This window comes from Dryas octopetala, chromosome 7 (genome assembly GCF_963921425.1).
Source record: "Dryas octopetala chromosome 7, drDryOcto1.1, whole genome shotgun sequence".
Lineage (NCBI taxonomy): Eukaryota > Viridiplantae > Streptophyta > Magnoliopsida > Rosales > Rosaceae > Dryas > Dryas octopetala.
In genome coordinates, this window is record NC_141372.1 from 8,138,756 (window position 1) to 8,154,895 (window position 16,140).

A 16,140-nucleotide genomic window follows, 5' to 3' on the forward strand; every position below is an offset into this window, starting at 1 on the left:
TTAATGAATCAAATTGAGATACACTGTAAAGTTTACAATTTTTGTGTTTATCCGTATTATCTACCATAGGTTTTATTACACTGTGTTACTATATTCTGTGTAGCACTTTATCATCACATTATTTTATTCCAACTCTATGGTGCAATGAATATGTTTTAAAGCATTGCGAAGACTAACAATCTAACACCTTGTCGAACACCCTGAATTAAATTTTTCACGATTTCCATTGTTACTCGGGAGTCGGGTCAAAAGTGTAAGGAAAATAAAGAAATTATAGGTCTGCAGTGTGCTCCCAAATGGGAGGCACAAAGGGTCCAACCACAATGATTGCTCTCAATGGGTATTGACTACTATTGAGTGAGTGAGCTCATATTGTTCTTGTAACTTCATCAGCCTTTTGGCCCTTTTCTGATAAAGCCTATGGGAAAGTTGCTTTCACCCTTGTTTGTCTTTGTATGGGACTCGTGCTCTTGCTGTGCCTCTTTTTCCATATGGACCCAAGGTAAAAGTTCAATAATCAAATCCTATCCCCAACTTTTTAATCATAAATCCAGGCAGCATGTATAAATAGTTGCATCGTTTATTTCTCCTCCTTGGATGGTGCAATGGTTAATTGCTACTTTGAATCCCATGTTCCTTTAGCATTAAGATTAAGATGGTAATTTGATATACATTATTAATTCTCAAATTCACGCCTTCTCGATTTCTTATTGTTTGATAATAGAAAAAATAACTTTTATTATCATGTTTCTTTAATATCCATCATTTTTTTTTTTCTAACATTTTTTAAAAAGGTCCAATAAATAACCCCTCAATGATTGATTAATGGCCTGCACTCATCAGGATTAGCAAATCGATTATATGGAATTTTAATAGAGTAATTGAATAGTGTTTGATCGATTGAATCAAATCAAGCCGTCTCTCGCGGGAAAAGAGAGAATCAACTATTAGGTAGCAAATCATGCGAGGGATGGAGGGAGCTAGAGGAAAAATATTGTGAGATGATTTGATGTGGTACCTTTTCATGGTGGTTATTCATGTATCCATGTGAAAACACCATCAACGATATTAATGATGTGCCATGAAGGCTTTTTTCACTCTTAAAATTTAGGTTTTACTCATTTTTCAATATTTTTTTTTTTAAGTGTAAGATTTGCGCCAACACACAAATTTTTTTTATAAATCTCACAACATTTATCTCACATGTAGTAGTGTAGTACGAAGTTGGTGGATGAGTTTGATTATACACCTTCACAGATGCACACACTATACATGTCAATATTTTCTCGATTTAGCTACTATTGAACTAATCGGGTATGAAGTATTTTAAAAAAATCTCAACATTAATTAGTATGTGTGATCTAAATTTATTTATTTATTTTTTATGTGTGATCTAACTCTTTATATGTTTAATGATGACGAGAAATCTGATATGGCATCACAAACATGACTCTATGTAAGTGACCCTTTCCAACACCCAATAAGTTCTATTTCTTATCCCATTTTATTATCACTAGAGCTAGCTAGAAGTGGTGGGTTGCCGTGTTGGTTTTTGTGGTGAATTGAGGTGCACATGTTGGGGAATTTTATATCATTGGAGGCCTTTTTTTTTTTTTGGCCAAATTAGAGGCCTTAAAGAGTGGCAATTTAAGACGGTTTTTGCTTCCTATGCTAATCAATCCTATTCCTATCATGGGCATGGTAGTAGTCACTAAGATCCAGTTAATCCAAATTAACTTCTTCATCTTTAGGTCTGAGTATCGATTAGCTATGTATACCTCCATGGATTGATATTCAATACTTGGTAGTTGGGGATGCCAACCAGTCTAGCCACACTGATACACTCTTTTGCCAATCAGATATTGCTCTCTCATATTTGTATAATTGAAATTAATTAAGGAGTTGAGCTTTGATTTGTCTTTATTTACTTTCTTCTATAAATCTTTTTTTTTTCTTATGTTGTTTAATGATTAATCTTGTTTTTTCTATGTGAGAATTTTTCGAGTTTTTTTAGGTTCTTGTCTGGCCAGTTTTTATTTTTTATTTCGTTAAGAAAAGAGGAACATTTTGTGCTTTGAATATGCACGGAATGAAAGTTGTCCTACTTCAAACTGAATATTTTCAACTTAAAAAAAAAAATTCAAGAACAAAACTTAATAAACTGCATTAAAACTACAAAAGACTTATAGTAAATGTTGAACGCAATTGATTCATTGAGTGGCTTGCATAATACCAAATGGTCCAAATCTAACAATGACATAAAAAAAAAAAAAGATGAAGAAAATGGTTTTGGATGTAATGGAGGTAAAAGTATAGAGATTGATGTAGGGGTGAGAAAGATTGATCAAGAGAGTTTCTTCCCAAAGCGAAAGAACAAAGACAGAGATGGGTTTGTTTCAACGAATGCTTAACATATATAGAGGTTTTTTTATTTTTGATGCAAGTGCTAATAAGAGAGTTTAACGTAGAAATGGTATATTTTCATTAAAATATTAAATAAGCTGATGTGGCCTCCTCTAACCATTGGATTGCTTGAAGGGACTAGATTTGATGAAATGCACCTAACAGCATAGTCTTGAAAGGCAGATGAGCCGATCCTTTGATGGTAAGCTTGAAAAAGGTTTACTTTTCTTTTTTTGGGCCATGAAATAGGTTTACTTTGTTTTGTCCTGACCCAAATATAATATGATAAACATTATGATTCATGGGAGATGGGACTAATCAATTTCTAGTACTTCTTGTGAAAGGCAAGTACGTAATCCAACGCGGTATGGTTGGTGTTGACAATATTCAACATAACGTACGATGATGCAACCATCCATGCGCATTGAATTTCACATTCATCCAATATTTATATATCAAAACAATAAAAATTAAGTATTTGTACGGACGATGATGCAATAGGGCATAAGCCATGCACGCTCAAGCAATTTCATTGGCATTCACATTCATGCAACTTGTTAAAAATAAATAAAATAAATTTAAAATTATTTTCATAACAGTTCAGATTTAAAACTTTAAGACTTTATTTGATCTCTTGCGTCTTTCAAATTAAACATTAATTTCAATGCTAATAAACTCCTGCTCCGCTAACTACAAATGAACATTAATTTAAGAAAAAGAGAAAGGTACCAACTAAGCAAGGAATGAATTAAAATGCACAAATACAAACCATACTTAATTAAGAATAATATTTTTAGTTTTATTAATACTTTCATGATGGAAAATATGTGTGAAAGCCAGCCATATGAACTACTTCTATTAATCATTCTAATGAAAGTTTCGATTTCATCCCTATTAGATATAAAAATAATTATCAATTAGTTGTTAGTCCGGTGATATTTATTTTTCTAATATAAAAAATATTATCAAAAGTGAAAAATAAAAATAAAAACCCTATTTGTCATATTAATTGAAGAATGGTCAAAATTGTAAAACAAGAATCATAACAACTTTAAAATATGGACGAATTATATATGCATTTCAATTTTGAAGCGAAAATAACAATTTACAAGACAAGAAAATAAATGTTTGTATCTATTTACCTACGTCTTACATTATTGCTATTTCAAAGTTCAAACCTAGAGATATATGTTATAAAACCAAAACAAAACCTAGAGAGACCTTCAAAGTTCAAGCTAGCCACGTGATTTCGAAGTTCCTAATTCCCAACAAAACAACAGAGAACCTTACAATGCCAGGTGAAGTGACCGAGCGGTCGCCTATCACCATATAGGAGGTTGCTCTAAGTCTGACAGGAATCCACGTGGCGAACATGTATAGGTAGGATCCCATCATATTAATTGCTGCTCTGTGCACACGTCGTACCTGATCCGGCGCCAGAGGACCAACGTCCCCAGTAACTCCACGTCCATGGCATTCAAGTCAAGGTGGGCCCTACATAATAAGTTAAGTTTGCGTCGTTTCGAGAATAATCTAGTGTTACTGGAGTACGGAGATTCTCTGCTCCTGCTTCACCTTTTTTGGCTTTGAAAGGGTGGAGATTCGTTATTAAATACAAATTAAATAATGAGAAAAATTTACAAACATTACGTATATTTGATGATTATTTTATTTTAGGACATTGTTTTTATTTGTGTTAATAAATGATAAGTATTTTCATTTTGTGTTAATTAAGTAGTATATTTTTTTTAATTTTTATTTCAACTTTGGCCCGACATTGGATCTATTAAAACTCCACTAAATTCAAAAAAAATTATACTATGTTTAAAAATATGCATCTCCTCTTTACAACCATATAAAAATTACTCAAATTGCATATCTACAACTTCAGGGGTCCGATTAAACAGTTTCGGGTACCCTACTTTTGGGTCAATTATCTAAAGTTATAGATGTCTGATTTGACTGATTTTTATATGGTTGTAAAGAGGAGATGCATAGCTTTAAACCAAGTATAAGTTTGCTACATTTAGTAAAGTTTTGATGGGTCTAATGTTTGGCCAAAATTGAGATAAAATAAGGTTCTTAATTGACACAATAAAAATATGTGTTCTTCATTAACACAAATAAAAATTAATGTCCTGAAATAAAATAATCATCAAAATATGTGTCCTGTTTGTAAATTTTCCCTATTTATAATCAAATAACTGAATTTACAAGGCATTCGATGAATAATGTTTTTTGAATTATCTTTCATTCACTATTTTATAGATTATTTTTTTAATAGAGGTGAAATTCATATCTCACGTATATAAAATTTATATAGATCTCACTTCTATATATATATTAAAGAAATGGGCCAACTAATTTTATTTTATTCAGATTATTAAATTTAACTTACCAATTAATAACCGATAAGCATTGCATTGGCATTTGGATTAAAATTCAATACAATTAGCAATTTTATTAGTTTCATATTCGCAACTTTTTTTTTTGTCAATTACAAATAAATCAATAAAATTTTTCAAAATTACAGATTAATCAATGCACATTTAAATTACAAATTTTATTTTAGTCACCATTGACCAAAATGAAAAAAGATAAATTATAATAGATCAATAAACATATATTATTATGCAGATTTAGATTTGTATTAAATTTATGTTTGACTGTGTACAGTAAAACGGCTTAGAATTTAGCTCTCAGGTTTTGAGCATAACCTTAAGCCATAAACTCCAAAACCCTAATTCTAAATTCTAAACCTCATTTATATATCATATATTTCATTTCTATACCCTAAACCAAATCAAAGACAACATTATAATTTGACACTCATAAGTAATAAAAAAAAAATGGAATGGGCAAATTAATATTTTCCAACGCATCAAAATACATGATATCAACAAGTAGATTAAGCTTAATAACTAAAGTGGGATAAAATTTCAAAACTCATTGATATTTATGAAAAAAGAAAAGTTCACATTGGCCATTATGTAATATTAAAATGCTTTATTGATTTAAATGTAATTTTCTATTCTTTTTTCTAGTTAATGATCAAAATATTCATTGTACACTTTCCAATGATAAATAAATATACATTTTTCACTTTCCAATGATAAATAAATATACATTTTATATTTAATTCAACCCGATCCACATTATAAATATACATTTTCTTCTTTGGACTTATGAGTATTACATTATTGTAGTTGTGTATTAACATTCACAAGTAGTATGTAATTAACAAATAATGAAAACGACTTATCTTTTGTACATAAAGAAAAAAAATTATGATGGTTATTATGATAATTATGACCCTAATAGATGTCTATTATTTTTTCCGAACAGAAGTCAAATGTTATTTTATTTTTGAGTAAGACATCAAACGCCATTGATGTATGTATACAAGTATACTCTCTAAAAGAGACGTTTAGACAACTTCTGAGTTTTGAATATTTTGATTCTATTCGCCTTAATGTCTAAACGAAGCTTGAACGGGGTGGCGGGAACTAGGTAGGACCCACGTCCAACTGTCCAAGTCCCACCTACCTTGTAATGGGCCCACTCAAGAAATGTCGACCAATCTTGTGGTGGGTATATTTGGGTTATTAGTTATTACCATGGATGGTGGGCCCACGAGCTTAAAGCACTTTTTTATGGGTTTCTAATTTAGAAGGGTAGCCCAAAGTGGTTGATCAGAAAGAGCCCAAGTCCTCATTAATTAAAATAAGAACAAATGAAAAAAAATGAAGAAGTTTGTCTCTGGTTGGATGGGGAGGAGGAACTAACTGAAAAAGTGAAAATGGATTAGTTATCTGTTATCCAACAACTCCCTTTTAGGCTTTTATCATCCTTGTCCCTTTCGGAAACCAACCTCCTACTTTATTTCTAAGATTTTCATTTTTTTCTGATTCTGTCTCTCTATAGGAGGAAAGTATTTTACTAGCTATCAATATCATTCAATTGACAGCATAAAATTTGTGAAGTAACCACTAAACCTCAATAATTTATATTGTTACGGTGTATGTTTAGCTAACATCATTTTTTACGCACCACGTGCAATCTCATTTTACACACATGAAGAGATAAACATATGTAGATATGTGTAGTCTCACATTGCAAGAATTAGCAACGGTTCGAAGGGACATGAGTGGGAGGTTTCAAACTCATAATCTCTTAGAATCACAGCTTTGCTACTATATTAGACAATCATTAGACTTTAAAACTTTACTGAAAAAAGAATGAGCAAATAATGTATATCAAGCTCACAAGATCCACTATACTTTATACATACTCATACCATTTTGTTGAGGGTGGTAGATTGAAAGAGAAATCTCATTTCCACTCTCGTAAAGAAATACAAAGGCTACATTGTTCTATTGGTCTCTCTCTCTCTCTCTCTCTTAGATAACATTGTTTTGTTGGAATTTAGTATGAGATTTGTTTGTCCATGTTTAATTTACACACTATAGCAGGTAGATATATGCAATAGGATTCACACTATGTTTAATTTGTTGACTCTTGAGAATGAGAATAGCCGGAAGAAATGCTTCTATTAGGTTGTTGATTCCATATAATGCCAAAAATTGGGAAAAGATAGAGAAAACTCTCTGAATTTGTACTAATAAATATGATAAAAGCCAACTATTGCAATCATAAACATCTCGGGTTTTATAAAGAAAGCTAAAGCCTTATTCCACTAGCAAAAGAAAAGAAAACCAAATTAGCTAAGATTACAATATATTAAAAGACAAATCTTTACTTGCAAGAGAAGACTCCCAAATCTAAAGAAAAATATAATAAGGAAAGTACTTGCATCAAAAGAAATTCTAAAACTAAAGTATTGGAGCAAAGAAAAAGCTAAAATGCATAAGGGAAGTTCCAAAAATGGGAAAAATTAAGCTGAAAAGTTGTTATCAATATGTGCCGCATCATATACCTTAGTAATAGATTGACTTTTACATAAGGATGAGATACTCATAAAATATGACTTTCCCCATTCCCTTGGACGAGTTTATAATTTTGAATTATATGAGGTTACATCATAGTCTCATGTGCTTATACCCTGAAAATCCATATGACTAGTTTTATCATTTCCAAACACACTGATTTCAAGAAACGAAGTTATTATCATTATACGAAGTTAACACATATATGATCTAATTGGAAACGAAAAAGTAAAATGTTTTGAGCTTGCCAAATTACAAAGGCCAGAGTTATGTGCTAGCTTTAATTGGTAGTGTTTTTGCTACTGTTTTAGTTTTAGCTGCTTTAAATTAAGATTCAGTACTTAGTAGTTAATGCAATATGAGGCCATGAAAAGGCTTGCTACCCTACACCCTACCCTATTGCTTATGTAGAGTACGTTACTTCTTACAAGAAAGACGATACTTCTGTTATTATATAATCATACAATTGCTTATGTTATTAAATTGTTAACTACTCATTCAATCAATAATCAACTCTATTAACAATTATTGGTCAAAAAAAAAAAAACTCTATTAACAATTGAAAACTTCATTAAATAAGACTGTTGTTCTTTGCACAAGAATCCAATACACTTTGTACCTTCAAGAAGGTCAAAGTCAGTGACACAAATCAAAATGTAGAAAATCATATGGCTGAAAATTAAAGAAAACTAGACTCCATGACAAGCAGGTCCTTGGTTAGACCTACATTAAATTTTGAGTACATTTCTAGGTCTAAAATTTGACCTTATCTTTGAGTTGGGCTTGACCCTAAGGTAATTAATTTGCTCTCTTTTGAGAAGCAAAAGTAACATTTATTTGAAGTTAGAGATGCATACAAAATAATGAATAATTGATTGCTTTCAAAGTAGCAATTGTCACTCAGATACCATTTATGGAGTTGCAAGTGTTCAATTCCATACACTGTAAATAGCATGGAGTACAAAATTAGTAAATCTATGTATGAAGTTAAGTGCTTCCAACAAAGAGTTAGCTAAAATTAGGGCCACATTACATTTTTAGCACTAGTACTTTAGCTCGAAGTTTCTATCGTTTAAAAAGTCGTAATTATATTCATGTAGTTTAGTTTGTAGTTAAATTTCAAAATTTAACTTCATTTAATCTTTTAATGAAGTGCTAACATAACAACACATGAGAGGTATATGTATCAACTTTTAAGTTTATGTGATTTTGCCGACTTTCACTTAAGTAATTTATTATTGATAATAAGTAGTTGATAAATATGAAATGAATTGTAAATTCATACGTTTATAAAATTCAATATCTTGCAAAAGTAAAAACATCCCAACTTACCTTTCATAAAATGAACTTTAATGAAGACAATTATTTTAATTCCAAAAGAAAGAATATTACTTTTAGATCTCTTTAAAATCTTTGGCCCAAAACCCCTTTCATATGGACTATAATCTCGATCTGTTTGATCAAATCTGAGTTGGGAGTATTGTACAAAAATTCACTGAAAGAGAGAGGAGGGTATTTTTGTCAGAAAAGAAAAAAAAGGAGAAGAATTTAATTTACTCAGTTTGTACGCGGTAAACACAACAGAAGTCAGAAAGCTAGAGGCCCGAAAATGGTAATAATGACAAAGGTCTGTAGCCCAGTGGCGGGTTCCACGACCTTTCTATGCAACCATTCAGACTCTCTCTCTCTCTCTCTCTCTCTCAAAGTCTGAAATTCTGAATAAACAAAACTCCATCAAGAAGCACAAGCACTACTTCTCTCTGCGTCTCTAACCTCACGCATTTCAATGCCCGTTTCTTGTTTTTATACATAATATTATTATAGAGATTTAAATCTGTGTGCAGAGACTCAACACAACACACTCGTATACATAACTACTGTTTTGTTTTTGTATCTCTGAGCCCTCTGTCCCCTCCTCGCATGATCAGACATTACTCATCCCCATCATCCATCTCAACGGTCAGATTTGCTTCTTCCCGCATCCCTCATTTCCATGCACCAAATCTCACTCCCCTCACTATTAATTTCACACATACAGTACATACTGACATACCCATTTAATATCTTTCTCGTTTTCACTCCTTTCTGTGTTTCTCTGTGTATATGTATGTATGTATATCTATGCTCCTCTGCGCTCAATGCTTCTAGGGTTTTCTGTTAAATGTCGAATTTGGGTCTGAATTCGTTTGTTTTCTGTGTCCGGTAGATCATCTTTGTATCTGGGGTTGTTCACAATGCTTCGTTTGTACGGACAGGCATGGAGGAGGAGACCATGACGAGGACTACTGGTAAATGCAGAGGTGGTGGCGGCGTGGCATTGGGTCGTAATTTTGGGCTCTTTTCCGGGCTTGTTTGTTGGATGATATTATGGGCTGCAGTGAATCCAAGGTCAACGACTTGCCGTTAGTCACGCTTTGCAGGGAGCGCAAGGAGTTCATCAAAACGGCGTCGGACCACCGCTACGCCCTCGCCGCAGCCCACCTTACCTATTTCCACTCCCTCAAGCAAATCGGCGACGCGCTCTGTAAGTTCGTCGACGAAGACCTCCTGATCGCCGGCTCTGGTGGGTCCCCTTCGTCGCCGGGATCTCCAGTTCTCACATTGCCCTCCGACGAAGGCAAACCCAGCAGGAGGAGGAAGCCCCAAAACGACGACGTCCACAACAAAAACTCGTCGTCGTCGACCTCGTTTTCGCACTCGGTTTCGGTTTCGCCCAAAGAGGAGGAGATTGAGGACTCTCACCTTCATTTATCATCTGGGTCGGATTCTGAATTGGATTCGTCTTCGGGTCACATTCACATTGAGGACAGCCCAGAACCAGAGGTACCCTCTTCTTCTTCTTATAGCTACCCTCCCTATTCGTACCCTCCAAATTCGTATTCTCCAAATTTATACCCACCGAATTCGTATTCACCAAATTTATACCCTCCGAATTCGTATCCTTCGTATCCTTCGAATTCGTACATGAATTATATGAGAAGGTCCGAGACACCGGCACAGACGGTGTATTATCAAGAGCCAGAGAGACATCAGGGCCCAAGTGGAGCTTGGCCGGATCCGTCTTCGGGTTTTCAACCGTATGGGGGTGGTGGGTTCTTTGGGTTACCGATGGGTTCACCGCCGGCGACGACTAGTGAGTATCCGTACAATTTGCAGCCAAGCCCCTCGCGTCCTCCACCGGCACCGCCTTCGCCGCCGAGGGTCTCAACATGGGATTACCTTAATTTCTTTGATAATGTTGATAATAGTGGCTACCCGGGTTACTATCCGACGACTAGGTACGGGTATGGATCCACCACGAGTAGTCCTGACTCGAAGGAAGTGAGGGAGAGAGAGGGGATTCCTGATTTGGAGGACGAAACAGAGCAAGAAGTGTTGAAGGACGTTAGGAAGGAGAAGAAGAAGAAGAAGGTGAATGGGGAGAGTAATGTGAATAGGAATAGAAATTCAGGTGAAGGGACTTCAAGGGCTGTGCCGTTGCAGCAGCCAAGCAGTGAGGGAAGTTCAGGGACTGTGCCATTGCATAGCAGTGAGAGAAGTTCAGGAACAGTGCCTTTGCACAGTAGTGAGAGCTCACACTCTGTCCAGGGGAAAGAGGTAAAGAGCAGTCCTGATACAATTGCATCAAAAAACTCGGAAGAGTATGCGAAGAAGAAAAGGGTGAGCTTTGAGTTTGAGGAGGCATCGACGGTGGATGCTGTATCTTCTAAACGGAGTACCTTAACCACATTGTCTGTCCACGGTACAAGGGACCTTCAGGAGGTTGTTAAAGAAATCAGGGATGAGTTTGAGACTGCCTCTAGTTATGGGAAAGAGGTTGCCGTGTTGCTTGAGGTGGGCAAGCTGCCTTATCAGTCTAGAGGTGCTGCACTTAAAGGTAGGAGTCTAACCTATGATTGTATTTGTATTTGTATTTTATCATACATCCACTTATTCAGTGATTACTTCCACTATCTTGTATGATCACATTTACCTCATGAAATTTGTGTCTATGCTGTTGGGATTATAATTTATGAATTGTCTGTGTATCGCACTGTGCCCCTGCTTGGCTGCTTCATTGTAACAGGAGCTTCTCCTAACTAGAAAGTATACTCATAGACCCAAGTAGCATAAAATGCTTTCGAATTGTGCCTTTTGAACTGACATGAACAATTTCCAGTGAGTAGATGAGAGTGCAGAATATTGCAGTCCTGTGAATAGATGTGAGTAGATTAGGATATATTTAGAATACAGAATATTGCATTAAATTAAATTTGGATTCTCACAAAATTTTCCACATTTTTGCTAGATGAGTCTAAATGTTTGAAGCTTTGCAAAGCAATGTGCTTACAATATTGCTTTACTTTTGTTTGCATTTATCTGCCCTTGTATTCAGTTGCTCAGTATTAAATATGGCTTCGTAATTGAACTTGTCCAATGCCTTGAAATTGACAATAGTACACCCTAGTTTGACTTATTTACATTAATTTACAAACCAGTGCGTTATTAAGTGAATCTGATGGAGATAGGGGCCAAATACAGGGTTCATGTGAAAGAGCTTTTGTGACACTATTCAATGTCAGTCCAATTGATTGAAATTTACCAGAGCTATACTCTATGATGAATATGCATGCTCCTAAGAAAAAGATTACCTTTGAGCAAATAGTGTCATACCACAAGAAGGAGGAATCTATCCATGCTTGAATTTTCTATGACCATTACACTGCTCTGGAATCCTCTATGCTTGCCTCAGAGCATATCCTGTGATGGTTTGTTACGTATATAATATGTTCCTCAGATGAATTAGATTTCTAAAATATAATTTTTTCCCTATTAGATGTTGGAAAATGAAAGCTCCCCAATATCACATATGACCTTGAAGTAAAAATTAAGCCCAACATAGATCCGAATGTAAGTTCATGAAAAAAAAAAAAATATTACTCATTGTTTCGACTGGAGAATACTTGTCGGATTGATAATTAAATTCTATTATTGTCTATGTATTATATTTTATTGTGATCTTTATGAAGAAGCATAACTCTTTCTGCTTCATTAAAACTTATGCATCTCTTTGCAGTGATCTTTTCCAGGATCATGTGCCTTGTAGCACCTTCCATGTTGTCTTCACATCCTCCTTCCAGGCCATCAAGAAGATTAGCATCTAAGACATTAAAAATGGCAAAAGCCTACCATGGAGAACCTGACAAAGATTTCAACAAGAAGTACGGGAACCTCTCATCGACTTTGGAGAAACTTTATGCATGGGAGCAAAAATTATACAAGGAAGTCAAGGTAAGACTGCATAATTCATGTATGTAACTTATATTTGGTATATGGTGACTTTAAATTCTTAGATATTGCGCAGATAGTCATCATATTAGTTTTATTGCAGCATGTGGCAACACAACTTCAATGCATTTGCATCTTTCAAAGGACCTGTATTTCTGTACTGTACTTGGAATGTTTACTGTTAGATGTCATTCAAACACATAACTCCTGCTATTATAAAAGTCTCTGAATGTTGGAAGGCTGAAATCTCTGAAAGGCTTGATTGACAAAGGCAAGAAAGCTTCCTGGAAGTAGGACTTTGTTTTTATGCATCTTTGCAATCTAGGGTTCCCATTGTAATTGTTGAGATATAAACCGCACATCGGAATTCTAAGCCTTGCATCATAATATATAAAATCCCAAGCCATTGGCAATTGGTTTTGGGTTGTACACTGTAATTGCGGCTGGTCATGTTTCTTCAATGTTCCTTCATAATGGTGTTTTGCTTGATTCTCATGCAGTCTGTAGTTAATTGATATGTGCTTGTCTGGACAGTTCCTTTGTTTAATTTGGTCTTTCTGACTCTCAAAATTGTTTCTGTAATGGTGTAAATCTGATGTGTCAATAATCACCTTTGTTGATTCTTCAAGTGCCTTGGTGCAATTGCTCCTGTTGACTTCTGTTTGATACATATTGGTGTTGCACTAATCTTAGGACGAAGAAAAGCTACGGGTTATCTATGAAAAGAAGTGCAAGAGATTGAAAAGTCTAGATGATCATGGAGCTGAGACTGCTAAGATTGAAGCCACCCAGGCTACTGTTCGAAATTTGCTAACAAAAATTAATGTTTGTATCAGAGCTGTTGATACCATATCGAGCAGGATACATAAGTTGAGGGACGAAGAATTGCTGCCCCAACTCACGGAATTGATACATGGGTAACAAATTGCTTCAACCTCTTTTCCTAGCAAATGTACAAAGTTTCCTAGTAATTATTGCATCAGCTCACAATTTATACGGGATGACTTATAGTTGGCAATATGTCCTCCTGCCATCATTTCTTGAATCTTATTGCCCTTTTAATGGAAGTATGAGGTGATAGTGCAAAAGTTTGGTTTCCTAATAGTTAAATCAATAAGTTGGTAGTTTTCCATAATAATCCCCCACCTGCTCAATGGTGATGATTATCTTCCGTTTTATAAAAAACTCGGTATATATTACATTCGCAAGCCCTGCTTTTATCTTGTCCAAGTGGATCTGCTGCACTGATTGCATGACCCCTTTAGGCTTGTAGTGAGGTCATATACACTATTTTTGGTAAGGAGGATATAAAAGTGAAAGGATGGAGAAGGTAAATCATGAGGGAAGGATAAAGGGGAGGAAAAATGTCTCTTAATAAAGTGTATTGACATTGGTAAAAAAATTATGATGTTGTAACTTGTATTTAAGATACTTACCTTTCCATTATCTTCTCCATACCCCTTTACCTTCTGCCTCCTATCAAACATAGTGTTAAAGACTTGCTGGTGATGATATATCTTAAGCTTGCAAGGACTTTGTATGATGAAATTTTTCGGGGGGAGAGTTGAAAAGAGACACTGAATTTATATGTTAATTGTTTATATATACTAGGTCTTAATTTCCCAGGATTCTTTTGTTAATATTATGAATGTCTTCATATCTGCAGATTGATTAGAATGTGGAAATCCATGCTTAAATGCCACCAGAAACAGTTCCAAGCTATTATGGAGAGCAAAATTCGCTCTCTTAAGGTGAATGGCCTTCGAAGGGATTCGGGTTTGAAAGCTACTCTTGAACTTGAAATGGAGCTCCTGAGTTGGTGCACCTGCTTTAACAATTGGGTCAGCACCCAAAAATCCTATGTAGAATCCTTAAATGGGTGGCTTTTAAGGTGCATTAATCGTGAACCTGAGGAAACTCCGGATGGAGTTGCCCCTTTCTCCCCAAGCCGGATTGGAGCTCCACCCATTTTTATAATCTGCAATGATTGGTGCCAAGCAATGGAAAGAGTTTCAGAAAAGGGGGTGGCAGATGCGTTGCAAGATTTTGCTTCAACCTTACACCAGTTATGGGAAAGGCAGGATGAGGAGCAGCGTCAAAGGATCAAAGCAGAACATGTTTCCAAGGATTTGGAGAACCGACTTAGAAAATTGCGCATGGAGAGGATGAAAATGATGAAAATGGAGCATGACCATGATGCATCATCAGACAAAACTGCTATGTCAAAGACTCCTTCTGACAGTGGAGTTTCACCACTGGATGATCTAAAGGTGGATTTGGATTCAATGAGGAAGAAATTAGCTGAGGAGAGAGGGAGGCATAAGGAGGCCATCAAATTGGTTAATCATGTAGCTTCCAGTAGTTTGCAAACGGGTTTGGTCCCAATTTTTGAGGCTTTGGGTAATTTCACTTCAGAGGCTTTGAAAGTTCATGAGCAAGTCAGACTTCAAAATGCCGGAGGTTCATAGTGAATGTATAATTTTATATATACCAGTTAGACGTGTGATCTATGAAGTAGCTTAGCCCTTCTGTATTTGTACAGGCCGTTCCTCGAGATTGCATACATTTAGAAGTGGTAGATTAGCAGAGAAAAGAAAAGGGAACTATATAAGTGAATTTTAGGCATGACAGAGAGTTCGGAGAAGGTGGTTAGAAGAGGGGGTTTTAGAGTCTACATTTCTCATCTTGACTTGAAATCTAGTTCTGCAACAACCCCCCTTTAACAGATAGCAAATTTTGTACAGAAATTCATTTAATTGGGTTGATTGGTTGGCTTTTAGGTGGCTTATGTATTGGCTGTTATTGGAATGTGGGGATGGGGGGATGTCAGCTTGGTGTAGTAGAGAAGGTAGAAAATTTTGAATGAGCTATTATTCCATTATGAAAATGATTTCTATTTCCTTGCTGTCCATTGTTGGTGGATATGTGTTATGCTTCATGGCCTTGCTCCATTTTTCATTGATGAATTTGCCCTAACTTGCGCATTAATTAAACTTGGGATCTGAGCTTTCATGGAGCTTTCAGCTTCGAGTCTTAAACTTAAGACTGCGAATTGTGATTTCGAATTTTGGTAGGGTCAACTGAGGGAGGCCCTGCAACATAATTAATTTGTATTACACATTCAAAGCATAAATTGATAGTCTATTAGCATAACATATCAGATTTTTTCCATTTCCCTTTGATTGTTAGGTGATTTCTTGGATTTCATTTTTGAGCTTGTTTATTTGGTGAAGTTTAAGCATGAAGCAGCTCACTGCTAAAGCCAAGTACCTCATTTTGTCCGCAGTCTGTGCAGTAATAGTAGCCAACAGTCCAGCAGCGATGCAGACAGTCGTGGTCCATTCAAGGGGGCCCAAACTATGGAAAAGTAAAACATCCTACGTTTCTTTTAGAGATTTACTATACATCTCATACTATCAATGGCCCATAATCTAATTGTCAATTCATTTATTAACCCTTTAAGTTTTTTGTGTTTCATAGTTATCTAATAAATGGAAAATTCTACCATCCAATCACTATGATA

General features: G+C 35.2%; 1 protein-coding gene across 1 annotated transcript; it reads left to right on the top strand.

The window, feature by feature from the left end:
- The first annotated feature begins 9,077 nt into the window (after positions 1-9,077).
- On the top strand, positions 9,078-15,500 carry LOC147279283 (uncharacterized). The gene is made up of 5 exons (XM_086250819.1): positions 9,078-9,308; positions 9,605-11,226; positions 12,406-12,620; positions 13,311-13,534; positions 14,284-15,500. Exons 2-5 carry the CDS (start codon positions 9,717-9,719, stop codon positions 15,083-15,085), a joined length of 2,751 nt encoding a protein of 916 aa, XP_086106945.1. The 5' UTR covers positions 9,078-9,308; positions 9,605-9,716; the 3' UTR covers positions 15,086-15,500.
- Positions 15,501-16,140: the final 640 nt, after the last annotated feature.